The 26,740-nt window shown below is 42.6% G+C and overlaps 1 protein-coding gene across 4 annotated transcripts in view; it reads right to left on the bottom strand.

Moving 5' to 3' along the window:
• LIMA1 (LIM domain and actin binding 1) overlaps positions 1 to 26,740 on the bottom strand; it is a 107,355-nt gene that overhangs the window by 4,053 nt on the left and 76,562 nt on the right. For 3 of the 4 annotated variants that reach the window (XM_034935896.3, XM_024931094.4, XM_063593512.1), the window contains 6 exons: positions 26,183 to 26,267; positions 24,752 to 24,900; positions 20,983 to 21,090; positions 16,033 to 16,090; positions 12,609 to 12,721; positions 2,072 to 2,205 (listed from right to left, as the gene is read on the bottom strand). In XM_034935896.3, the coding sequence (XP_034791787.1) occupies positions 2,072 to 2,205; positions 12,609 to 12,721; positions 16,033 to 16,090; positions 20,983 to 21,090; positions 24,752 to 24,900; positions 26,183 to 26,267 (647 nt within the window). The remainder of the gene's footprint in view (positions 1 to 2,071; positions 2,206 to 12,608; positions 12,722 to 16,032; positions 16,091 to 20,982; positions 21,091 to 24,751; positions 24,901 to 26,182; positions 26,268 to 26,740) is intronic. The other variant, XM_008951216.5, reaches the window with a different exon arrangement.

Below are 26,740 nucleotides of genomic sequence, written 5' to 3'. Positions count from 1 at the left end.
CCAGGGCTCAAGTGATCCTCCAGCCTCAGTCTCAGCCTCCCCAAATTTTTCATAGAGATGGGATCTCCGGCCAGGTGCAGTCCCAGCACTTTGGGAGGCCAAGGTGGGCAGATCACTTGAGGTCAGCAGTTTGAGACCAGCCTGACCAACATGGTGAAACCCCATCTCTACTAAGAAATACAAAAATTGGCCAGGCATGGTTGCTCACACCTGTAATCCCAGCACTTTGGGAGGCCGAGGAGGGCAGACTGACTGAGGTCAGGAGTTCAAGACCAGCGTGGCTAACATGGTGAAACCTCATCTCTATGAAAAATACAAAAATTAGCCAGGCATGTTGCACACGCCTGTAGTCCCAACCACTCGGGAGGCTGAGGCAGGAGAATCGCTTGAACCTGGGAGGTGGAGACTGCAGTGAGCTGACATCATGCCACTGCACTCCAGCCTGGGCGACAGAGCAAGACTCCATCTCCGGAAAAAAAAAAAAAAAAAAGAAAGAAATTAGCTGGGCGTGGTGGTGCCCGCCTGTAATACCAGCTACTCAGGAGACTGAGGCATGAGAATCGCTTGAACCTGGGAGACAAAGGTTGCAGTGAGCCAGGATCACACCACTGCACTCCAGCCTGGGCAACAGAGTGAGACTCCATCTCAAAAAGAAAAACCAGATGGGGTCTCTCTATGTTACCCAGGCTAGTCTTGAACTCCTCGCCTCAAGTGATCTTCCTACCTGGGCACTCCCAAAATGCTAGGATTACAGGTGTGATCCTTATATCCACACCTAGATATAAGCTTGATTAATAGAAGAATGGTGACAGGAGGTAGTTTTTCCCTAATGTCAGTCCTAGACAAGCCTTTAGGAGATTTGGTGTCTCTTGCAGGATGATAAGTTTTATCTTTTTAAAGTTTTTTCCCTTAAGTTACGAACCATTCTGAAGAGTGACAAATGTTAAAGGCGGTATAAAACGGCAGCACTTCCACAAAAGAAATAAGGTGCTTTAAGCCAGGTACAGTGGCTCACACCTATAATCTCAGCACTTTGGGAGGCCGAGGTGGGTGGATCACGAGGTCAGGAGATCAAGACAATCCTGGCTAACACAGTGAAACCCCGTCTCTACTAAAAATACAAAAAATTAGCTGGGTGTGGTGGCGGGCGCCTGTAGTCCCAGCTACTTGGGAGGCTGAGGCAGGAGAATCGCTTGAACCCAGGAGGTAGAGGTTGCAGTGAGCTGAGATCACACCACTGCACTCCACCCTGGGCAACAGAGTGAGACTCTGTCTCCAAAAAAAAAAAAAAAAAAAAAAAAGGTGCTTTGGAGAAAAAAATTAACACAGTGGGCAGCAGAAGAACTAATGAGTGGAAGTGACTGAGGTACACTTTGGCTGCATGTTTGGAGAAGCTGTCTAGCTAGAGCTATCTAATAGCTAGAAATGTCACGCAGATGCCAAAACATCTTTCAAGAGTATTTTAGGAAGGATTGCTCAGGAAGGAAAGCTGGAGAAAGTGACATCTTGGTTACTTCCTTCTGTAAGACTCTATGATTAAAATGAGTTAATTTGGAATGTTTCCCCGATTTGTCACATTTATATTTGCACTTTGAGTTACTTGGAAGAAGTGATATGTAACAACTATTTTCTCAGAAATAAAGTGAGGCAACATAGAGAAAAAGACATGCTCTCCAGGGGCTATTATTATTGCCATTATTATCATTTATACAGTGGTTAAGACAAGTAAGGGCTTAAACAAGTAACCTCTTGAGATTTCTTAACTTTGTGATTCTGTGATACCAAGGGAAAACATTCTATTAAATTAGGTCACAGGGGGGTTTACCTGCAACTCATATTATTTAAGCTTCGGTCCTAACATGTAAATTAACATATCAATATACCAAGAAGTTCCAAACACCATCATTATTTGGTATGAAAGACTTGTCACTAAATGATGCTTTTTACTTTATTCAAGAGCCTTCAACAGAATATCATTAGCACAGTAGCTTTAAGCACCAGTGCTCTAAAAGCCAAAGACTCCCTCTAGAGTTCCAGTTACAGACAGATGGCTTGTTTTGGGCTGACTTACCTGAGTTTGTTGTTGCAATAGGAGCAACGGAAGCAGCTGATGTGAAACACCTGCTGGTTGGCCAAGAGACGCTCCATTGGATAGACTGTCTTCTGACATTCCACGCAGGTCTCTCTTGCAGGTGCCTGAAACTTCTAGGAAAAACAAAAAGACAACTTTAGCATGGGCAGCGATGAGTTAGCACTGTCTTGAGATGGACCCTAGAATTTACTTTGTCTAAGGGCTCCCTTAGCTGGTCAGTCAATTCTCATGGAGCACTAAACCTGCTACAATTCTATCAGCTGACTCTTTAAAGCCAAGAGGCTCTCTTGATATTCCCTTCCCAAACTGTCTGGCTGCTCTAAATGTAGCAGCCACCAAGGATAGGTGGAGCTACGTCTGGATTACAAAGAATGGCTTAGACAAGTCACGACCCACATAAAAAATGTTAGGAGCAGGGGATGGGGGAAGGGGTGGGGGGAGGCGCAGGGATTAGGAGAAAATGTTATCACACACAGAAGAAAGAAGTTTGATTCAAGTGCCAAGTAAACACAAGACAGATTCTAAAGGGGATAAATTTCAAGGAGAGGAAGAGCATTTGGCTTTGGGAATTAGGAAAGACATTTCAGTAAAGCCCCTTTTATTCTCCTCTGCTTATAATCTTGATTTGTTCAATCAACTAGACATACTATTTTTAAACAAGTCAAAACTGACACACAAGTGGAACAATTTATAAGAGACACAAACTATTTTATTAGGACACCAGAGGGAAGCATAGCCCATTAAAGCTATAGGTTCTATAATATTTCTAAAAACCAATGGAGAGAAAAACTAATGCAATGGGAAACACACTGGTTAATGTATTAATGACTGGGAATTCATGAACTGTTTGTAAAGTTGGAACAAACATGGGCACAGTGGTTCTACCTGATAAACTCAATCCTAAAGAATATAAAACAGTTGGTATTCTAGCACTGGTAAAAGCCAGAACTCCAAAAATATTATAAGCTTTTACATGATAAGAAATAGTTACATGGGCCAGGTGCGGTGGCTCACGCTTGTAATCCCAGCACTTTAGGAGGCCGAGGTGGGCAGATCATGAGGTCAGGAGTTCGAGACCAGCCTGGCCAACATGGTGAAACCCCGTCTCCAGTAAAAATACAAAAATTAGGCAGGCGTGGTGGTACACTCGTGTAATCCTAGTTACTCGGGAGGCTGAGGCAGGAGAATGGCGTGAACCCGGGAGGCGGAGCTTGTAGTGAGCCGAGATGGCCCCACTGCACTCCAGCCTGGGCGACAGAGTGAGACTCCATCTCAAAAAATAAAGAAAAGAAATAGTTACATGGCTACTAAGGGGTGGGGAGTAGATGGGAATGCAAAGTCCCTAGGTGTATGGGAGTTAACCCTTGACTTGCCCAACACAAACACCTCAACCAGTAGATGCAGGAGACAGCTTAGGTGGCCAGGAAGCTCCATCAGCAATTAGGAGGTGCTTTTGCTGCCATGATCAGCCTGGGCTCTCACCAGAAAACACATGATGGTAAGTAATGCAAATTAATCCCAAGGCCCAGGACCTGGATAGTTAAGCCTGAAATGAACCAGGTTATGGGCAAGATAGAATTTTGAGTAAAAAAAACCCAAAATAGGCTGGGTGTAGTGTCTCACGCCCATAATCCCACACTTTGGGAGGTTGAGGTGGGCAGATCACGAGGTCAGGAGTTCAAGACCAGCCTGGCCAACATAGTGAAACCCCATCTCTACTAAAAATACAAAAATTAGCCGGGCATGGTGGCGTGTGCCTATAGTCCCAGCTACTCGGGAGGCTGAGGCACAAGAATCGCTTGAACCTGGGAGGCAGAGGTTGCAGTGAGCCGAGATTGAGCCACTGCACTCCAGCTTGGGCAACAGAGTGAGACTTGGTCTCAAAAAAAAAAAAAAAAACCCCAAAACAGGCCCATAAAAAATTCAGACTGTTGGTTCACTTGCCACATGATTCACTAGGAGGTAAAGCAAAAAATAAAAATGGTTTTCCAAGTAGATTTGGGCAGGAAGTGAGAGCAGAAAATGTGCATAAAATGAAAATAAAGAAATCTATAAAAGGAAGTTTAATAAAATTAGTGGTAAACTCCCAAGTAGTGCCCAAGGGATTTAAGAAGGAAGGAACAAAGCTGAGTGGAAATGGCTAGTTACCAGGACTCTGCTTCATTCTAGGGGCAATGTCCTAAAAAGAAACATCTAAAGAATCAAAAGACCACAGGTTACAACCTAGTTTACCAAGCATAAGGGAGGTATTTAAATATAACCAAATGTTATTGTAATGAATGTTGTTGCAAGTAATTAACACATTATCGTATTTGGAGCTCAGAATTCTTTTTTTCTTATATGGACACTGCTAAATGGAGATATCTTTGCAGAGTTTTAATTAAGTTTTCTCTAAAAGGACTAGGTCTTTGTCTAGGTAGGAGATACACTGGCCAGGTGCGATGGCCCAGGCCTGTAATCCCAGCACTTTGGGAGGCCAAGGCAGGTGGATCACTTGAGGTCGAAGTTCCAGAGCAGCCTGGCCAACATGGTGAAACCCTGTCTCTACAAAAAATGCAAACATTAGCTGGGCGTGGTGGCGGGCGCCTGTAATTCCAGCTACCAGAGAGGCTGAGGCACAAGAATCACTTGAACCCAGGAAGCAGAAGTTGCTGTGAGCTGAGATCTCATCACTGCCCTCCAGCCTTGGAGACAGGGCAAGACTCTGTCTCAAAAACAACAACAACAAAAGGAGAGATATTAAAAAGCAGAACAAATTTTTGGTGTAATAGTATAATGGATGCTACTGGAGAGAGCCTATACAAATCACAATTCACATAATGTAAAAGTAGGACAAATGTATTTATTAGATTAAAAATCATTTTCAGTTGCAGAAAGGGAATTCTGCATTTTTTGTTTTTTGTTTTGTTTTGTTTTTTGAGACAGAGTCTCACTCTGTCACCCAGACTGGAGTGCAGTGGCGCGATCTCAGCTCACTGCAAGCTCCACCTTCCGGTTTCAAGCGATTCTCCTGCCTCAGCCTCCTGAGTAGCTGGGATTACAGGCGTGCACCACCACACCCGGCTAATTTTTGTATTTTTAGTAGAGATGGGGTTTCACCATGTTGGTCAGGCTGGTTTCTAACTCCTAACCTTGTGATCTGCCCACCTCGGCCTCCCAAAGTGCTGGGATTACAGGCGTGAGCCACTGCGCCTGGCCCGGAATTCTGTATTTTTTAACACTTGAAATAGATGTAGGAGAGTAAGTGCTCATTCTGGTCAGTAAAGACACAGCAGGAGACAGAAACTTCACATGGGATAAGAGGAGATGGATACTGTTCTGCTAAAGGGGAACTGAAGGACGCAGAGCACGCCTCCATCACAAACACACGGAGGGGAGGCACACACTGTGGGAGGGGGAAGCAGCCCAGGGAACAGAAGGAAAGGAGAACCTGTGAGAAAGCTGAAAGTTGAGCTCACATTAGGAGGAAAGTGGAAGGCAGGAGCAGAAATTAGGTACCAGGAGCAGGAGGCAGAAGCTGGAAGAGACAAACAGGAACCTTCAATGAATACACAGCATTTGGCGTGCCCTGGAGAGCTTTACTGCAGCTGAGCTGAAACTCAGAGACTCAGATCCAAGAATAAGACCACATTTTTCTTTTTTTCCTTTTTAAGTAACTCTGCTAATCATGGCAAAATCAGCCTCACTCGTATCTACCTGAGGCTGGAACATATCCCAGCTCAGGAGAGCGAGCTTTTATGAGCCTTCACCCACACAAGGAGTGTCTCATTAACAATTCTTTAGTGTCTTACTACCTCCCACACCTGACCCACATCGGCTCTCTCTGTAATAGAGCCTTCACCCATATGGAGCAAAAAGTCTGTCTTCCTCCTTAACATCAAGTTAATAGATTGCTAGCTCACATAATTGACTAACCTTGAGCTTCTAACTAGCCAGACCTATCAGAGTCCCATTATTCCTATTCATTTCTCACATCAACCCTTTTCAATATTATTTAAGGTTTACGCAGCAGCAGCTGCCTAAGGGCCCCTTCTAGTTTCATAAAGACAAGAGGGTCCCGACATGGTAAAATGCCAACTCACAGCGGCTGCGGCTGTGCCTCCCCTTTATTTTCTATGTCCTGGGCTCTCAGCCACTTTTCTGTAATTGCCCCCATGTCTATTCAGACAACAGGAAGCATAGTCAGTGCCTAAAAATCTCTACCATTATCACAGGCCTGGCATACATCCTGCCCATGCCTTCATGGCATGCTCAGACTTGGCACAGCCATGTTTAAAACACTGCCAATACGACAATGTTAGACATTTTTTATCTTCACAGTATATTTTTTCAGTTAGTAAGAGATTTTTTTTTTTCATTCCCCTTCTCCCACCATTTTGCCCCTACCAAGTAGAAAGTTAAACACCAGGTCTTATCAAAGTTCACATAGTCAGTAACAGAATTAGAATTAAAACTGTAGGAAAACAGCCTGTTGCATGGCAGGAGTGATGCCATCTTGGAGTGAAACCACCATGCTAACTGGTGGTTTGACTCCTGCATACCAAGGTGGTTTGTTCTGCAGCAAAGTCTTTAAACAATGCCTGTAGCATAGATTATCCCTCATAAAGGGATAGTGCCCAGAGCATAGACAACCCCTCATAAAGATGCTTATCCAATCGCTCCAGTGATAAGTTTTGCAAGAAAGTCAAGCGTGACCAGCTGCACATGTTTTATCCTAAAACCTTGCTATATAAAGGATATTTTCTGGAGGGCTGGTGCAGGGATCCACTGTCTTATGGCCTCCTAGACATCACTTCTGTTCATAAGCTCTTATTAAATGTTTCTTTCTGAGAAACTGGATTTGTCAGCCTCTTTCTTTGGCTTCTCAGCTCCCTCAGGCTTTGTGGGTAGGTCTGCATAGACCTGCTCACTGCACAAACTCAGAACTCCTGACTCACAAACCAAGAGAGCATTTTCTAAATTGTTCTGGAATGTTAAATTTCCACAGCCAAGGGAAACTCTTTGGGGAGGAGAGCAGATGCTAACCCAAATGAAATTAATCCCACGACAGCAATTTGAACAAACTATGGTCTTCCCTTTGTTTCAAATAAAAATGTGTAGATAATATCTTCAGGATATTCTAGAGTGAATGAGGTAATCTATAAATAATTGATGTTCATAAATACTGTCTTTCCCGTTTGAGGGATATTACAGACCCTCTGTTGATTACCATCTACTTAAAGCTGTTTTTCTAACAAATTTGCATGGCTTCATTTACATTCTTTTACCCTCTTGTCTCATATATTTTTTAGTCTAATAAAGGCCCCAGTTGTGGTGTGTGTGGGAGGTAGGGGGGAGCAGCTGACAACAGACACTGATGTTAACTAGCCTTTAGACATAGTGAAAGAAGATGAAAATTCTGTATTGATGTCAAGCCTCTATTCCTCAGAATACCACAAAATGCCTTTCATTCCTTCCAATTTGTGTAAAATATCTAGGTAATGAAACTGAAATTCTTCACCACACAGCAAATGGTTGGGCCAGCCCCGTGCAGCCTTAACCCTTCCTCTGGTTTTCTGTGAAACTCTTTATGAAAGCATTTTGGGGAATATTCATATCTTAAATAGAGTGCTCTACACAGAGAAGAAAGGACAGTCCTGTGAAAAGGCAGTAATAGTGAGTGAGTGAGAAAAGATTCTAGATGCTCTTCTAGCATAATTTTGACAGCTTTGCAAGCCAGCATAAAACCTCCCACTGTGTCTTCAGGGGGAGGAACAGCTGGCAGGGTACCGAGAGGGGCAGTGCAGTGTGTGCTGCCCTCTCACGTAGACTGCCATGTTCTCTCTCAACATTCATCAGCAAAATGCTGTGAGGAGGCCTGGGACTTGGTTGTCCCGTACACAGTGAGGGCAGACAGTTGTTCCCTAGGGCCAGTCACATCTCCTTGCCTCTTCCTCCCCTATCCTCTCCTCTGGGAACATTTAGGGGATGATTTCTTTCAAATGGGAGGACATAAAGCCTAAGAGATCTCCGAGTCTCTTGAAGTAGAAAGGCCTGATACTTCTCACAGGGTCCACTAGGCTCTGCTCTCAGAACGACACCCTTTTTGAGAATGAACCTGTAACTTCATTGGTACCAAGTCTTACCAAGTAAGCTCTGTGGCCAGTGTTCAAAGTGTACAGAATCCTTAAAGACCTCCATCATTTCTTTTTACTTTATTAAGCTAAAATTTGAAATGAATTGAATCTCTACCTTAGATGTCCTCTTTTCAATAACAGACAGGCACTAAGAAACAGTTTTTTCCAGGATGTGTGGGATCCAAAAATCTATTCTGAGTGAACAAGTTTATTCTTAGCTGTATGTAATTTCCCAAAGTGGAGAAACAACTTCTGTTCATAGCCTGCAGCCATGAGACCAGTTCTGCCAGCAGGTCTTCCTATAAACATTTACTAAAGTATCTGTATATTTGCCTGCAGACTGTAAAGGGGAACTCTGAGGAAGAGCAAATAAATTGCCCTTAAATAACAGTGGAGATGTAACTGGGTTCCACCAGGCTCTGTACACCATGATCATCTGAGCTGTGGACCAGAGGCAAACAGCCAGGCCAGTTTACTCTGGTCATTACACAATGCTCAAAACCCGAGGTGTGTGACTATGCAGATAGGGCCGTCTGCTACTATACTACTATTCTACTGCTGAGTGACCAGTGCCAAAGGAGTAGGCATGGGTCTGAGGCAGAGACAGAGACAGTTTTACCTCTGTTTCCTCTCCCTGGTGCCAAAGGAGACCTAAGTGAGGTGTGCCCTTTCACATACCACTCATCCGCTCACACCATGGAACTTGAGTGGGGAGGGATCCCCACCCAGTACAAGGAAGTCTGGCCAAGCAGTTGAACAAGGGATGCAAGACTGCATTGAGAATTCAAATAGTCACAAGAACAGATTTTAGTTCTTATATTTCCCCAGGTCCTGGGTTACACAGAATCCATCACCAAGTTAGATTTGCTAGCTGTTCTTGATCCCCAACCACAACCTGAGCACTCACATCTAGGCAGCATTGCTGTCAGAGAGGAAAGTAACCCTGTGGGGTTTGCTACTTTGTGAGACTCCAGATACTGACAAAGAAAGTGCTGATGGCAGCATCAGCCAACCTTCAAGGCCAGAACACAGCCATGCGGAGCACATGTACAGATTCAATCACCATGACCCCGCCCATTCTTCCTGGACTTGCTTTCTCTTTCTGCTTTCTTTACCTTTTGTTCCTTTTCAATAAACCTTACTCTTCTCATAAATCTCTGCCTCCTTTAAAATTTTCATGTTTTATCTTTTTCACCTTGCTCACCTTTTAAATCCACTCTTTAAATCCTGGATTCTCCCCTTTCCTCCTTTTGTTCCAAACCCTCCCTGATGTCCCCTCCTCTTCATGCTTTGTGTGCAGTAAAACTTTTATCTGTGGACCAATCATGCTCACAGTCAGAGGTATAAGCACGGCAGATATTAGCATGAGTTGGGAGCAGCACAAACCACCTTAAAACTCATTCTATTTATTGAGTTTCTCTCAAATGCTAAAACTTTTGAAACACAACCCTGCTACTTAAAAGAGCACTAGAGGAGAAAGACACTAAAGAAGTGTGGGTAATCCAAACGAGTGAAGTAGCCCCTCATTAGCAAGCTAGTCAATTAAAACAAGTCAGCTAACAAACCTAAAATAAGTTTTGCATTTTTAATAAACATTTTTTGGCTTATTTTTATGGGAATATATATTTGCCCATAGAAGAGGAAAAGACGACTTTTAAAACTTGGGTAATAAAAGCAGATTATAGATTGAGGAGCCTAGCTCTGTTGCCCAGGCTGGAGTACAGTGGCGCGATCTTGGCTCACTGCAACCTCCACCTCCCGGGTTCAAGCAATTCTCCTGCCTCAGCCTCCCAAGTAGCTGGGATTACAGGTGCCTGCCATCATGCTCAGCTAATTTTTGTATTCTTAGTAGAGACAGGCTTTCACCATGTTGGCCAGGCTGGTCTCAAACTCTTGACCTCGTGATCTGCCCACCTTGGCCTCCCAAAGTGCTGGGATGATAGGTGTGAGCCACCATGCCTGGCCAATTTTTTTTTTTTTTTTTGAGATGGAATCTCACTCTGTCACACAGGCTGGAGAGCAGTGGTGTGATCTTGGCTCACTGCAACCTCCGCTTCCCGGGTTCAAGTGATTCTCCTGCCTCAGCCTCCCAAGTAGCTGGGACTACAGGCACACACTACTGCGCCCAGCTATTTTTGTATTTTTAGAGACAGGGTTTCACCATGTTGGCCAGGCTGGTCTCGAACTCCTGACCTCGTGATCCGCCTGCCTCGGCCTCCCAAAGTGCTGGGATTATAGCTGTGAGTCACCGTGCCTGGCCTCAATTCTTAATATCTAATGTTATACCCTTAGTATAAGTGTTGTTTGAATGTCTTTTTTTTTTTTTTTTTTTTTTTTTTGAGACAAGAGTTTCATGCTTGTTGCCCAGGCTGGAGTGCAATGGCATAATCTCGGTTCACCACAACCTCTGCCTCCCGGGTTCAAGCAATTCTCCTGCCTTGGCTTCCCAAGTAACTGGGATTACAGGCATGTGCCACCATGCCCGGCTAATTTTTTTTTTTTTTTTTTTGTACTTTTAGTAGAGATGGGGTTTCTCCATGTTGTTCAGGCTGGTCTTGAACTCCCGATCTCAGGTGATCCGCCCGTCTCGGCCTCCCAAAGTGCTGGGATTACAGGCGTGAGCCACCACACCCGGCTTCACTTTTTTTTTTTTTTTTTTTCAGAAAATGGGCTGGCCAGCCCCCGTTCCAGTGGACACATTCTTTCGTTAAAAATGTTAATGACATTGTTGTAAACAACAGGTCGTAAAAAAAAAAAAAGTGGGAACAACAGGGCCAGGTGTGTTTGGTGGCTCATACCTGTAATCCCAGCATTTTGGGAGGCCAAGGTGGGGGGATCACTTGAAGCCAAAAGTTCAAAACCAGCTTGGGCAACATAGTGAGACCCCATCCCTGTAAAAATGTAAAAAATATATTAGCTGGGTGTGGTGGCATGTGCTTATAGTCCCAGCTACTCGGGAGGATGGTTTGAGCTCAGGAGATAGAGGCTGCAGGGAGCTGTGACCACACCACTGCACTCCAGCCTGGGTGACAAAGTGAGACCCTGTCTCAAAAAAAAAAAAAAAAAAAAAAGCTAACCACAGGTTAAGATCAAGCTCTGCAGATTAGGAAGCCATTATCTTTAAGGTGAAATTGCACATCTCGTCCAATGTGCTGATTTTAGTTGAACAGATTTTTCCTGGCTGGGCACAGTGGCTCATGCCTATAATCCCATCCCAGCACTTTGGGAGGCCGAGGCAGGCAGATCACCCAAGGCCTGGAGATTGAGGCCAGCCTGGGAAACATGGCAAAATCACATCTCTTAAAAAAAAAAAAAAAAAAAGCCAGGCATGGTGGCATGTGCGTATAGTTCTAGCTACTCAGGAGGCTGAGACAGGAGGATTGCATGAGCCTGGGAGGTCAAGGCTGCAGTGAGCCGTGATCACACCACCATACTCCAGCCTGAGCAACAGAGCAAGACCTTGTCTCAAAAAAACAAAACAGGCCAGGCGCAGTGGTTCACGCCTGTAATCCCAGCACTTTGGGAGGCCAAGGCAGGCGGATCACCAGGTCAGGAGATTGAGACCATCCTGGCTAACACGGTGAAACCCCGTCTCTACTAAAACTACAAAAAGTTAGCCGGGTGTAGTGGCAGGACGCCTGTAGTCCCAGCTACTTGGGAGGCCGAGGCAGGAGAATGGCGTGAACCCGGGAGGCGGAGCTTGCAGTGAGCCGAGATAGCGCCACTGCACTCCAGCCTGGGCGACAGAGCGAGACTCTGTCTCAAAACAAAACAAAAACAAACAAACAAACAAAAACAAGGCCAGGTGTGGTGGCTTACCCCTGTAATCCCAGCACTTTGGGAGGCCAAGGCAGGCAGATCACAAGGTCAGGAGTTTGAGACCAGCCTGGCCAACATGGTGAAACCCTGTCTCTACCAAAAAATACAAAAAAATTAGCCAGGCATGGTGGCGCATGCCTGTAATCCCAGCCACTCAGGAGGCTGAGACAGGAGAATTGCTTGAACATGGGGGGGCGGAGGTTACAGTAAGCCGAGATCATGCCACTGCACTCCAGCCTGGGTGACAGAGCGAGATTCTGTCTCAAAAAAAAAAAAAAAAAGATAATAATAATAAATAAACAAAACAAAAATAAAAAAACCCACATTATTTTAAAACTTTCATGAGTTTTCCAGAGTTCAAACTGAGAGTCATTAGTGAGCCTTCTCGCTCCCGGGCCAAAGACCTGAGCTGAGGCAGCAAGATTTCCAGGGAAAGCGACTGGCTTCAGTGTGCTCTTCTGTGGCATTATCATCCACAGGAAAGCAAAACCAGGTTATAATCAACATCATCATCATAAAAGGTACAATTAGCTCACCAGTAGACCAATGTCCAAAGGCTCAGAGAGAAATTGCCATCATACCTTTATTGCTTTGGGAGGAGAACTTTCAGAAAGACTGGAGGCTCTGGAATCTGGACTTAGTGGCTTGGGATGGACAGGCTGTTGAACCTCACTCTTAACCTGGGAGTCACCTGCTTGAGTTACAAAAGGAAGACATTTTACAGTATCTCATGGAATGTCTTGGAAAGTATTCTTCCGAAAAGCAAAGTTTGGGCACTTCCATTAATGACAGATCCTTCCAACACCAGGAAAAACACTGCTTTTCTGTTGAAGAATATTCGAACACTAACAACTATGGCTCAGGTATTCTCTGGTCCTGTCAGAAATCAGGTTCTCAGTGAGGAGGCTTTCTTACCCTCTGCCACACGTAGCGGAAATCCAAACCACTCTGTATAAAGAACTTTCTTCCTTGTACCATTTGTCATTTTTAAAGGCCGTTTATAGACTTAGATGTCTTTTTGGTCATTAACATTCCTAATAACTTTTTCTGAAGTGTTTCAACTGAAGTTGGAAAAAGGGGGAGATGTGAGGGCAGAAATTTTGTACCGTGTGTGTGTGTGTGTGTGTGTGTGCGTGCGCATTTGTGTATACATGTAACCTGACACTGTTTTTGGTCAGTTCTATAGCAGATACCCATGGATGAAGATTATGGAAAAGGGCTCCATGAAGTTTTTTTCATAATCATTGAAATTCCAACTACATGAGTTACTTTCCTGCCAAAATGAAGAGGTGAGTCAACAAAGTACTAAAATATTAAGGCTTATTTTTCAAAAAAATGTTTCATAAACCTAGTCAAAACTCAGAAACATTTCTAGTCCCAGAAAAATGATTGCAAAAAAAGAATGTTTCTGGATTCAAGCAGAAGGAGTTTTTCTCTGAAATTTTAAGGTAGGATTTACTAGAGATCTGTTTAATTCATCATTCTATTTCAGTTGTAGGGTTTTCAGTGTCCAGTAAACTAGCCTGGGGAGATGCTAGAAATCCACATATATATGTTTTTCTTTTTTGTCTTGTGACCTACAAGAAATTTATATATATAGTATATATATGATATATATCATATATATATGATATATATGATATATATCATATATATCATATATATGATATATATATCATATATACATGTATATATGTATATATATACATGTATATATGTGTATATATATACATGTATATATGTGTATATATATACATGTACATATGTGTATATATATACATGTATATACGTGTGTGTGTGTGTATATATATATATATATATATATATATTTTTTTTTTTTTTTTTTTCCAGAGTCTCACTCTGTCACCCAGGCTGGAGTGCAGTGGCATGATCTCGGCTCACTGCAACCTCTGCCTCCTGGGCTCAAGTGATCCTCCTGCCTCAGCCTCCCAAGTAGCTGGGACCACAGATGCATGCCACCATGCCCAGCTAAGTTTTGGTACTTTTGGTAGAGACAGGGTTTCACCATGTTGCCCAGGCTGGTCTCCAACTCCTGAGCTCAAGCAAACTGCCTGCCTCAGCCTCACGAAGTGCTGGGATTATAGGCATGAGCCATAGCGCCCAGCAAACATATATATATATATATATATATATATATATATATTTTTTTTTTTTTTTTTTTGAGATGGATTTTCACTCTGCTGCCCAGGCTGGAGTGCAGTGGCATGATCTCAGCTCACTGCAGCCTCCACCTCCTGGGTTCAAGCAATTCTCCTGTCTCAGCCTCCTGAGTAGCTGGGACTACAGGCACCCACCACCACATCCGGCTAACTTTTTGTGTTTTTAATAGAGATGGGGTTTCACCATGTGGACCAGGCTGGTCTTGAACTCCTGACCTCAGGTGATCCACCCGCCTTGGCCTCCCAAAGTGCTGGGATTACAGGCGTGAGCCACCGTGCCTGGCCAGCAACATATATATATATTTTGTTTTGAGTCGGAGTCTCGCTCTGTAGCCCAGGCTGGAGTGCAATGGTGCGATCTCAGCTCACTGCAACCTCCACCTCCTGGGTTCAAGCAATTCTCCTGCCTCAGTGTCCTGAGTAGCTGGGATTACAGGCGCCCACCACCACGCCTGGCTAATTTTTGTATTTTTAGTAGAGCCAGGGTTTCACCATATTGGCCAGGCTGGTCTTGAATTCCTGACCTCAAGTGATCCACCCACTTAGGCCTCCCAAAGTGCTGGGATTACAGGTGTGAGCCACTGCGCCTGGCCCAGCAACATATATTTTTAAATGGGCTGGGCACAGTGGCTCACGCCCGTAATCTCAACACTTTGAGAGGCTGCGGTGGTAGGACTGCTTGAGACCAGGAGTTGGAGACCAACCTGGGCAACAAAGTGAGACCTTTTCTCTACAAAAATATTAAAAAATTAGCTGGGTACGGCCAGGCACGGTGGCTCACGCCTGTAATCCTAGCACTTTGTGAGGCCGAGGCGGGTGGATTGCCTGAGCTCAGGAGTTCAAGACCAGCCTGGGCTACATGGTGAAACCCTGTCTCTACTAAAATACAAAAAATTAGCCAGGCATGGTGGTGTGCGCCTGTAATCCCAGCTACTCAGGAAGCTGAGACAGGAGAATCGCTTGAACCTGGGAGGGGGAGGTTACAGTGAGCCGAGATTGCGCCACTGCACTCCAACCTGGGTGACAGAGTGAGACTCCCTCAAAGAAAATTAGCTGGGTATGGTGGTGTGTGCCTGTAGTCCTAGCTATTTGGGAGGCTGAGGTGGGAGGACTGCTTGAGCCCAGGAGTTTGAGGCTGCAGTGAGCTATGATCACACCACTGCACTCCAGCCTGGGCAACAGAAAGAGACCCTGTCTCTAAAAAATGAAAATTAAAAGTTATACTGAAAATCAGAATAAAAAGTGGACATAGTCAAGTAAAAAACAAAACAAAACATTTTTGTCTTTGGGAAAAGGGAGGCTCAAAATGACTCCAAAATAGGATGAAAGGTGACAAAATTCACTGTCAGCAGGAAAATCCCTAGAACCTGGCTAGGAGGTTGACTATAATATACATTTAGATAAACAGGGAAAAAATATGTATCTTTAACAGATTATTCAAATACTTATTCACTAAAGAATAGGTATTTATGAATAACATTATAAATGAATAAAATCCGTATTGGCCAAACTTCTGTTAAAATGAAACTTCAAAATTAGTTTATACAGCTTTAATTCTGAAAGGGTTTGGTGCAAAAAGTAGGATAAATTCAATAAGAAAAGCATTACAAGTATTCAGTTTGTCCCAAGTTAACTATATTTAATTGAATTTAACTTCTCCCTAAGCCATGAAGTGTGTAAAGGACATTCAAGCATTAGCCCTTAAATTCAAGTAGAGGATTTACTATGTTATTTTCTCAGCACTGACAGTAATGGGAACACCCCTGAACCAAATACAGATAGAAAACAAGAACCTCATCCTCCAGATCTAAGAAAGAATGCTTACGGGAGTCATCTTCAGCAGGGGTGGAACGGACTGCCAGGCTATTCTCATTTGCAGAAATCTACAAAAAAAAAAAAAAAAAAAAAAGTTAGAGGGGGATTAAGAGTCATATTAAAAATAAAAGAGCAAACTGCTGTTAATGCCATAAAAACCTGCTGACTCCAGTAAGTCACTGGCTGCCTAGGGGAAATAACGGGCACCAGAACAGCTGAGCATTTGAACAAGAGGCAGCAAAATGTCTTTTATGAGGATATTAACATGCCTCTCAATTACAGAGTAACCCGAGAAACAGACTGCACTCAACTGCCAAAAGTGTGCATCATCTCCCTTTATAAAACAACTTCTAAACCATATTTTTCTGCTCTCAAAAAACAAAGCAAAACAAAGCCCTCTATCAAGGAGAGCAAAGCTCCTCACCGTATAACCATAACCCACTCCAAGGAAAGATAAAGTATTTAAATATAGGAACCATTCTTATTTTTTAATTTTCCTAATTCTTATTTCCCAACCAACTACATCCTGCTGAAACGAGCTTGCCTATATAGAAGACCTTTTGATAGTTATAAAACAAATTTACCTAAAACTAACCTCAGTATTATCTTTGAGGACAGTTTCTCTTTTAATCCCAGTCTCAAAATGGCAATGTTTAAAAAGATGGCAGATCTTACGTATAGGTGTATATATCATTTTCTCAAAAGCCATCAAATTTAAATAAAAGAACTCTCTATTAGAGCTCTCCCTCCTTTCTACTGGCCCCCACGCCTTCCTGGTATCTTACTCCACATCCAAAATCATGAAGAGTCAACAGGTGACCCAATGTGCACTCTTCACATAATTTCCTTTTATTCAGATGCCATGGATTTTATGGGCAATGCTGAGTGTTTATATCAGGATGTCTGACAAACTGAATAGATTTACAATGAAGATTAAGTTGCTGGCTGACTGCACCTGAATTCCAGCATGGTTATTTTTTCCACTACTCTCTTCATTACAGGAATTCTGACATGGCATAAAATAAACCGGTATAATTACAACCAGCATTTACTGGGTGTTTACTATGTGCCAGGTATTCAACTAATCGCCTTACAAATGCACTATTTTATCTAATGATATGAAATAAATTTTCTGAAAGTTGTGCATGCCTACAAAAAGCTCTTCAGTTCTTGAGAATTAGTAGGTACCTCCATCCCAGGATGTTCTTCTCTCACCTTTAATTTGGTCACCTTGAACCTGTGAGGTAATCTTTGCTTTTTTTTTTTTTTGAATGGAGTCTTGCTCTGTTGCAAGGCTGGAATCCAATGGTGCGATCTCAGCTCACCGCAACCTCTGCCTCCTGGGTTTAAGTGATTCTCCTGCCTCAGCCTCCCGAGTAGCTGGGATTACAGGTGCCCATTACCACACCCGGCTAATTTTTGTATTTTTAGTAGAGCAGGGTTTCACCATGTTGGCCAGGATGGTCTCAGACTCCTGACCTCAGGCAATCTGCCCACCTTGGCCTCCCAAAGTGCTAGGATTACAGGCATGAGCCACCTCACCAGGCACATGTCCTTTTTTTTTTTTTTTTAACAAGCTGAAGTTCAAATAACACTTAGGTATTGGTTAACAAAAGCTAGGCAAACAGCCAAAAGGATAGCTAAGGGTCTGAAAAACATTGCGAATTTTAAGGCAGCTGAGGGTTTGTAAACCTGCAGCATGTGCTTGAAGAATATGTCTTTATCTCCTTTCTTCCCCACCCACTTCATGATTCACAGTCGCACTAATGTCCTTTTAGGCTATAATTAAAATGTTCTAATCTTCCAGTTCAGTTCAGAGTTCCAGTTGCAAATCAGCATGAAGACAATGAAGAAGGAAACATGAATTTAGATACAGGGACAATTCAAGCATTATTTCCCAAATGACTGTTTCCCAAACTATGCTCCTGGGATAAAGATGGGGATATTTCAACGCTGGGAATATTTTTCTCTTAAAATTTTTCTTCTTTTTTTTTTTTTTACAGTATATAAGAAAAACTTCAAAAATATTTAGTCAGTTATTCTTAAGAAATAATCTCCCATTTAAAAGATGAGAAAACAAGACAGTTTAACAAGATAACTCACTTAATACATGGCATGTGCCTCATGGGCTAATGCCTGAGTCCACTGCTGCAAGGATGTTTGCAATTTATGGGGGATTATATGACCATGTAACACATGACTGCCAAGTATTTTGTCTTGTTATTCCAACATACATTTGTGATGTTTTTATAAAATAAACTATTCTAATATTTTTTTCTGTTCTGGTCTTTGAATCAAATTTTGTAGCCATCAGTTTGAGACCATTTTTCTGTGGGTCTGCTTTGATCCAAGAGTGTAGTATATCTCATGAGTTCCTGTTAGTATTCTGACAATATACCATCCTACTTTGTAAAGTCTGTTGTAGTCAAATAAGTTTGAGACAGGGTGCAGTGGTTCACATCTGTACTTCCAGTACTTTGGGAGGCTGAGGCTGAGGGGATTGCTTGAAGCCAGAAGTTTGAGACCATTCTGAGAATTATAGCGAGACCCTGTCTCTACAAAAAATAAAGATAAAAATAAATTAGCCAGATGTGGTGGTGCACACCTGTAGTCCCAGCCACTTGGGAGGCTGAGAAAGGAAGATCACTTGAGCCCAAGAGTTGGAGGCTACAGTGAGCTATGATCACACTACTACACTCCAGCCTGGGTGACAGAGCAAGACCTCATCTCTAAAAAAATTTAAAAAATACAAATTCCAACTAAGCTTGAGAACTGTTGCTCTTAATCCATTTAATGATCTCCATGTCTTTTGGAAGAATGGCGTCAAGGGTGTCAATACGTGTAACAGAAGCAATGGCTTTTCTCCTAAGATTAAATCACTGTAATAGATTTGAAAACCCTTTCTCCTCATCTCATTTAACATTCGATTATCATATTGACTGAAAGACTAAAAGAATTGGACAATGGGCAATGGTAGAGAACATGATAATTCCCCTGACATAAATACTGTTACTTATTTCAATTAAGCCATTCATCTAATGATTAATACATAACACACAAATATGATTTGCTTAAAATCTTTCAGTGGCTTTCTCCTGCTGCACCACTACATCCAAACCCTTAAGGGTGACATAAAGATTTTCCAGGCCTTACCCTAGCCCTCTCCTTCCACCTGTCTCTCACTGCTGCCTATGTGTACCTCATGCTCCAGCCAAGTCAGCAAACCTGTAATTCTGGCCAAGCACGGTGGCTCACAGCTGTAATCCCTCACTTTGGGAGGCCAAGGCGGGTGGATCACGTGAGGTCAGGAGTTCAAGACCAGCCTGGCCAACATGGCGAAACCCCATCTCTACTAAAAATACAAAAAATTAGCCAGGCATGGTGGCACGTACCCGGAATCGCAGTTACTTGGGAGGCTGAGGCAGGAGAATTGCTTGAACCTGGGAGGTGGAGGTTGTAGTGAGCTGAGATCATGCCACTGCACTCCAGCCTGGGTGACAGAGCAAGACTCCATCTCCAAACAAACAAACAATCCCTGTAATTCCTCAGCCATCATCTCTGGTTTCCAAATCTCTGTTGTATCTGCCTGGAATAGCCTTCTATTTCTAACTCAACCTTCCCCTCATTCACCTGGGCTACTTCCACACGTTCTTCAAGACTCAGCTCAGACATCACCTTCTTGAGGAAGTCAGGTTAAATATCTTTACTCTGAGCTTCTGTGGTCCTGTATACCCCTCTCACAGCCTCACAGCACCTATCATACATTTTTATGATAGCTGACCTCTTATTAATCTCTCCTCTGTTTTCTTGCACATAAAGACCACATGGAATGGTTTGTCAATAAGTTTTTAAGCTTATTATTTCCTATGCTTACTTAGCATAGTGACTGCCTTTCAAAATAATATGAGTGGAAGAGTAAGATTTTCTTGCACAAAATGTGTTAAATGTATACTTAAATTAAGAATATATGAGTATCTGAAGATAATCTCTAATCAAATATATTTTTATTTTATTTTTGTAAATTATTCTTCCCAGGAGCATGGAATCAAGTTGCCCTGAATCTATGCTCTCCCAAATAGATTTTTTTTTTTGAGATGGAGTTTTGCTCTTGTTGCTTAGGCTGGAGTGCAGTGGTGTGACCTCAGCCCACTGCAACCTCCGCCTCCTGGGTTCAAGCGATTCAACTGTCTCAGCCTCCTGAGTATCTGGGATTACAGGCATGCACCACCATGCCCGGCTAATTTTTTGTATTTTTAGTAGAGACGGGGTTTCTCCATGTTGGTCAGGCTTGTCTTGAACTCTCGACCTCAGATGATCTGCCTGCCTTGGCCTCCCAAAGTGCTGGGATTACAGGCGTGAGCCACCATACTCGGCCCGAATAGATTTTTATTTCATTTATTTATTTTTGAGACAGAGTCTTGCTCTGTCGCCCAGGCTGGAGTGCAGTGCACTCAGCTCACTGCAACCTCCACCTCCTGGGTTCAAGCGATTCTCCTGCCACAGCCTCCCGAGCAGCTGGGATTACAGGCATGCACCCCCACACCCGGCTACTTTTTATATTTTTAGTAGAGATGGGGTTTCACCCTGTGGGCTAGGCTGGTCTCGAACTCCTGACCTCAGGTGATCCACCTGCCTCACCCTCCCAAAGTGCTGGGATTACAGGCGTGAGCCACTGTGCCCAGCCTCCAAATAGATTTTAAAAAATCACTTCAGCTCTTTGCCTTCTGAGCATCTGCTGAGCAAAATAATTTTCTAATGAAGGCTCATTATTTGGTCAGCTATAAGTTGCAGAGCTACTCAACTGAAATTATGTGACCTGCAAAAATGGCAATCTGTCCTGGCAGCTGTTACCAAATTCCCAGACACTCTACAGCCTAGAGTTAGAGTTGTTTCTAATTTCAAGCATCTAATTTAGAACACATGCTTCCTTGGCAACTGGACATCAGACTTTTCAACCTACCTTTTCCCCTTCCTGATGGGTGATGCAGACCTCAGGACCTGGGGGCACATTCTCCTTTTGCTCCATTTTATGAATTTTGATTTCGCCACCACTGGCTTTCAGCTCATTCTACAAAATAAAAATAACTGTAAAAATTTTTTTAAAGTCCCATCATTCTGTTCTCTTCATAGCACATCTATTAGATAAACTTGGAATGTTAAAAAATTCTTCTAAGAAGCCTCGGGTCAAATCAACCCCCTAACTCTCACAAGCAAAACCCATTGACTAGTGAAATGACAAAAGCAGCTTTGTGGACACATACCTCAGAGTTAAATATCTGTACGCTAGTGTAAAACTGGATTGCTCATTAGAATACAGACACATCAACACAGGCACACAGAACACCCCGAGCATACAACATTCTTGTGATTCACTCTTCTAGCAGCAGAGCTTGTGGTAATGCAAAGCTTGTGAGTTTTATCAGAAAAGACCATTCTGGAGCAGGGGAAAGGAGATGCCAAGTGCCAATAATAGAAAATATACTGACCATACATATATAAATGCCCGGCCTGGAAAGAGAGACAGGGATGATGTATACATATAAAAACTGAAATTATATTTAATGATACCATAAAGCAACCTTTTTGGTGGGACTTTCAAAAAGCATGTTTTTCCGTATACAATTCATATATTGTACTAAAGACATAATTTATTTTACTTCTCATAACAGAGCCTCAACATAAAAGAACATGCATTTTATTGTCATAAGGAATAAGGATAATTGCATTTTTTTCCTTGCAAAGGACACTGGGGTGAATATTACAATTAACTCATCTATTACATCTAAAATCAACATAGAACCTGGGTGCAGTGGCTCATGCCTGTAATCCCAGCACTTTGGGAAGCCAAGGCGGGTGGATCGCCTGAGGTCAGGAGTTCAAGACCAGCCTGGCGAACATGGTGAAATCCCGTCTCTACTAAAAATACAAAAAATTAGCCAGGTGTGGTGGCGCACGCTTGTAATCCCAGTTACTTGGGAGGCTGAGGCAGGAGAATCGCTTGAATCAGGGAGGCAGAGGTTGCAGTGAGCCGAGATCACGCCACTGCACTCCAGCCTGGGGAACAAGAGTGAAACTCCATCTCAAAATAAAAAAATAAAATAAAATAAAATAAACATAGAGGCCGATGACTATAGACATTTCCCACCATTAGTCTGCTAATAATGTAGTAATCTAGTACTTTTCTGTTCTCTGTGAATCTTTAGGCATGGGAGGAAACAATTTATGGCCACCGGGTCAATGAAAGGAATGTGAGTATGACTTAGTCACCTAGGGATGGTATTCTAGATTACGGCCCACAGCTCCAGAGGTGCATCTGTGAGGAGGAGCTGGCAGCTAGCACTGCAGAACATTATATAGCCCAACAACTTATTCCTGACCCCATCTCAAAGCCCCACCTCCAGAACTGCTGCCAGAGAGTATGTATGTGCCTTGTTACAACCATATTCTGTAAGGGGCCTGGGAAATTCTTTGGGGATGAGACAAAATGTACTTTTTACAAGAATTCCCGAAGAGTTTTCAACTCTTAAAATCTCCAGAGCAGGAGAACTGTAATGCAGAAATGGTTAGGAGTTAAAAAAAAAGTTACTCAACAGGTTTCCCCACATAGGGAGTCACCTGGTGGGAATGTTTACAGCAGGAGGGCACTGAGAAGCAGTAAAATCTGGTAACAAGAGGAAGTTCAGCTTCGCAGATCCCAATTTGCTGTATCTCCTGACCTGCCTTCTAAGGGAAGTCTAAATTTGCTCGCTTTTCACATTCACGGTGCATAATCAGCCTGTGATACTCCACTTTGCTAATTGATTTACACACATCATCTCTTCTTAAAACTAAAGTTGTTAAAATTACAGTGAAAAAACCAAGATGAAATTATTCATTGCCCAGAGAATTAGTCCACCAAATATTATTAGAGAATGTATACTTAATAATGTGGGGAAGAGAAGGCTTAACTCCCAGAATATTCATTATGGTTTCCAATATGCACCAATTTCGATCTGCCTAAGAACAAATAAAATTCAATACTGTTCTTTTTGATTTTGTTAGACAATTAGGACATCAAGAGATTAATGGTTTGTAATTTGAAATCTTAGAACAAATGCTTGAAGGATACAAAAATATGTGTGTGTACATTTGTATCTATGTGTGTGTATACATATATATGTGAATAAATGGCATTTGAAAGGTAACTTTTTTTTTTTTTTTTTTTGAGATGGAGTCTCACCCTGTCACCCAGGCTGGAGTGCAGTGGTGCGATCTCAGCTCACTGTAACCTCCATCTCCTAGGTTCAAGTGATTCTCCTGCCTCAGCCTCCCTAGTAGCTGGGATTATAGGTGTGTGCCACTACACATGGCTAATTTTTTTTTTTGTATTTTTAGTAGAGACGGGATTTCACCATGTTGGCCAGGCTGGTTCTGAACTCCTGACTTCAAATGACCCACCCGCCTCAGGCTCCCAAAGTGTTGGGATTACGGTGTGAGCTCCTGCGCCTGGCTATAAGGTAACTTCAATTTAGCAGTTCCGTAGTGTCAGCTTACCCGTTAAGCACAGGACAATGTAAAGGGGAAGGACCCTCCATTGTATTTTGAATACCAATCTTTTTTTTATTTCCTGGAGATGGAGTCTTGCTGTGTCGCCCAGGCTGGAGTGTAGTGGCGCAATCTTGCCTCACTGCAACCTCTGCCTCCTGGGTTCCAGAGATTCTCCTGCCTCAGCCTCCCAAGTACCTGGGATTACAGGTGCCTGCCACCATGCTGGCTAATTTTTGTATTTTTAGTAGAGATGGGGTTTCACCATGTTAGCCAAGCTGGTCTTGAACTCCTGACCTCAGGCAATCTGCCCACCTCGGCCTCTCAAAGTGCTGGGATTACAGGCGTGAGCCATCACACCCAGCTGAATATCAAAATTTTCATGCTTACTGAGCACGTCACCTTCTTGTGATCTCTCCCTTTTTCTTATCTACTATTCTACTTCTTTAGGAAAACAGTACATCATAAGGATTAAAGATTAAGTAGACGATCTACTGTATGACTCCTTCATATGAAATTTCCAAAATAGGCAGATACATAAAGACAGGAAGTAGATAAGTGGTTGCCAGGGGATGAGAGCAGGGGAAGTTGGGAGTGACTACACAGGTATGAAGTTTCTTTTCAGGGTGATGGAAAGGTTCTGGAATTAAACAGTGGTAATGGTTGTACAACCTTGTGAATATGCTAAATATCACAAGATTGTATACTTTAAAATGGTGATTTTATATTATGTGAGTTATATCTCAGTAAAAAATCACACAAAAAAACCCTCGTTAATGAACACAGCTGATATTTCTCTCCAGTCTTCTTCTTTCTTCCCTCAAAAGCCAAAATAAGCTCTCCAGTCTTCTTCCTTCTTCCCTCAACAACCAAGATAAAATAAGAGTTATATTAAAACTAATAAAATACTACTTCTTTAACAACACAAAGATTAAGTAGAAGAGCCAGGGAAACTCTCAATGATACTCACTGGTAACATCACTAAAAAGTGAGTGGGGTGGGAACCAGGACTAAGAAAGCAAAGTCAGGATTAGACCATGGTAAGAACTGCAAATCCAGCGAGGGTAGGGTTCATGTGAAAAGAGAACAGCTAGGGGACCAGGGCTCAGATATAAGGGTCTAGTGACATTTCCTAATTCCAGTACTCAGTGACCATCTGCTGGATGATGGAATGAATGAATGAATGAATGATGCAGAACACATACTGTATAGTTGGTTGAGCTGCTTTGTTTGGACACAGCTGCCTGGTACTTGGCCATTCGATCCTTTATAGAGGTTTCTGAGAGGCGTGGAAGTTCCAGATTTCGCCTACTCTCATTTTTCTCCGAGTCAAATGTAGAAGATGACAATTGACCTGGAAGCATCCAAATAACATGTTTTATTTTATTTCTGAGATGGGGTTTCACTCTATCACCCAGGCTGAAGTGCAGTGGCACGATCATAGCTCACTGCAGCCTTGAACTCCTGAGCTCAAGATATCCTCCCGCCTCAGCCTCCCAAAGCGCTGGAATTATAGGTGTAAACCACCGTGACTGGCCAACATGTTTTATTAGAAGATAAAAGTGATTCAAATAATTTCAAAATTCTAAATTTTGGGTTATTGTTATCTAATGGCCAATATCTTCTATTAAAAGCACGAAGAAGAAAATCAGGAATATAATTGTCATTTATAAAGTAATATTCACTCACTTTCTTAGCATTAAAAGAACCTTACCATAATTGAGGATTGCATATTTTATTTATTTTTTGAGACAGGGTCTCACTCTGTCACCCAGGCTAGAGTATGGGGCAGTGGCACAATCATAGCTCACTGCAGCTTTGAAGTCTTGGGCTCAAATGATCCAACCACCTCAGTTTCCCAAGTAGCAGTGACTTCAAGGATGCACCACCACGCTGGGCTTTTTTTTTTTTTTTTCTGTAGAGATAGGTCTATGTTGCCCAGGCTGGTCTCAAACTCCTGGATTTAAGTGGTCCTCCTGTCTCAGCCTCCCTAAGTGCTGAGATTACAGGTCTGAGACACCATGCCTGGGCTCGTATTTTAAAATTCTGGCTAATTTAACATGAAAAAGAAGAGATCTCAATGCTTTTTAATTTGCATTTCTTTGACGACTAGGTAGCCGATGCTTTTCCTGTTTTTACTAATTTTTTCTTTTGTGAAGTGCCTGTATATGTCCCCTTTAAAACATAATTCCACTCTCAAAGTGTTATGTTATCACTGGTAATACAGGGTAACCAAACCTGATAGGGGACACAGCCCATCTACTGAAGCCCTCAAACCCCAGATGACTGGAGCCAAAACTGATCGTAGCACTTTACTTATAGCTCCTCAAAGTACCCTTTGGTTACCATAGGTTACCACTAACAAGGGTGGATTAAAAATATTAAAAAAGCGGCCGGGCATGACGGCTCATGCCTGTAATCCCAGCACTTTGGGAGCACGTCACCTTCCGTCTCAAAAAAAAAAAAAAGCTATTTATCGAGAGCAATGAGATTTGAGAATGGCTTGCATCTAATAGGCAGACTTCCTTTTAATTTGTGCCACTCTTCCTTTAAAAGCATTGGCTTCGAGTCCAAAAGATGTTACTACTAGTGAGTACTTCCTAAAGGACCTCATACACATGGAACTCTCTGCTTACCTGGGCCTATTTCCAGGTCATCTAGAGAAGAGCTGTTTTCAGAGATCTTCCTTCCACTTGCACTTCGGCTTTGGGCCCGGAGAATCTGGAAAACGAAACCCAACGATAAGTTTTGCAGAAACAATGGGAAATCTTGACGCAAGGTTCAACTTGCAAACCTTCTTTATAAATAAAATCCAGATTTGATTTTATATTTTATATTCCATAGAATTTTTTTAAAATTACAAATATCAAGCACTACATATTCACAGGTGCCCAGGGAAAAATAAGTAACCCTATATAGGTAATATTCTCTGCTAAAGATGGCTTCCTAACCAGCAAGCTTTGTAACACTTATTGGAGGGGAATCCTCACATACCAGATGAAAATGACATGTCCTTCTAAACTGCCAAGTGCTGATGCAGAATCTGCTGTTTCCTTTCTCCGTCTCACGTTATTTCTGCTATTGCTGCCTTAGTTCATGTCTTCATCATCTTTCCCCTGGACTACTGCATTATACCTCTTTAACTGGTTCTTCATTATCTTCCAATCCAGTCTCTATGATGCTACCATTATCCC

This window comes from Pan paniscus, chromosome 10 (genome assembly GCF_029289425.2).
Source record: "Pan paniscus chromosome 10, NHGRI_mPanPan1-v2.0_pri, whole genome shotgun sequence".
NCBI lineage: Eukaryota > Metazoa > Chordata > Mammalia > Primates > Hominidae > Pan > Pan paniscus.
This window is presented reverse-complemented; position numbering and strand designations above follow the sequence as displayed.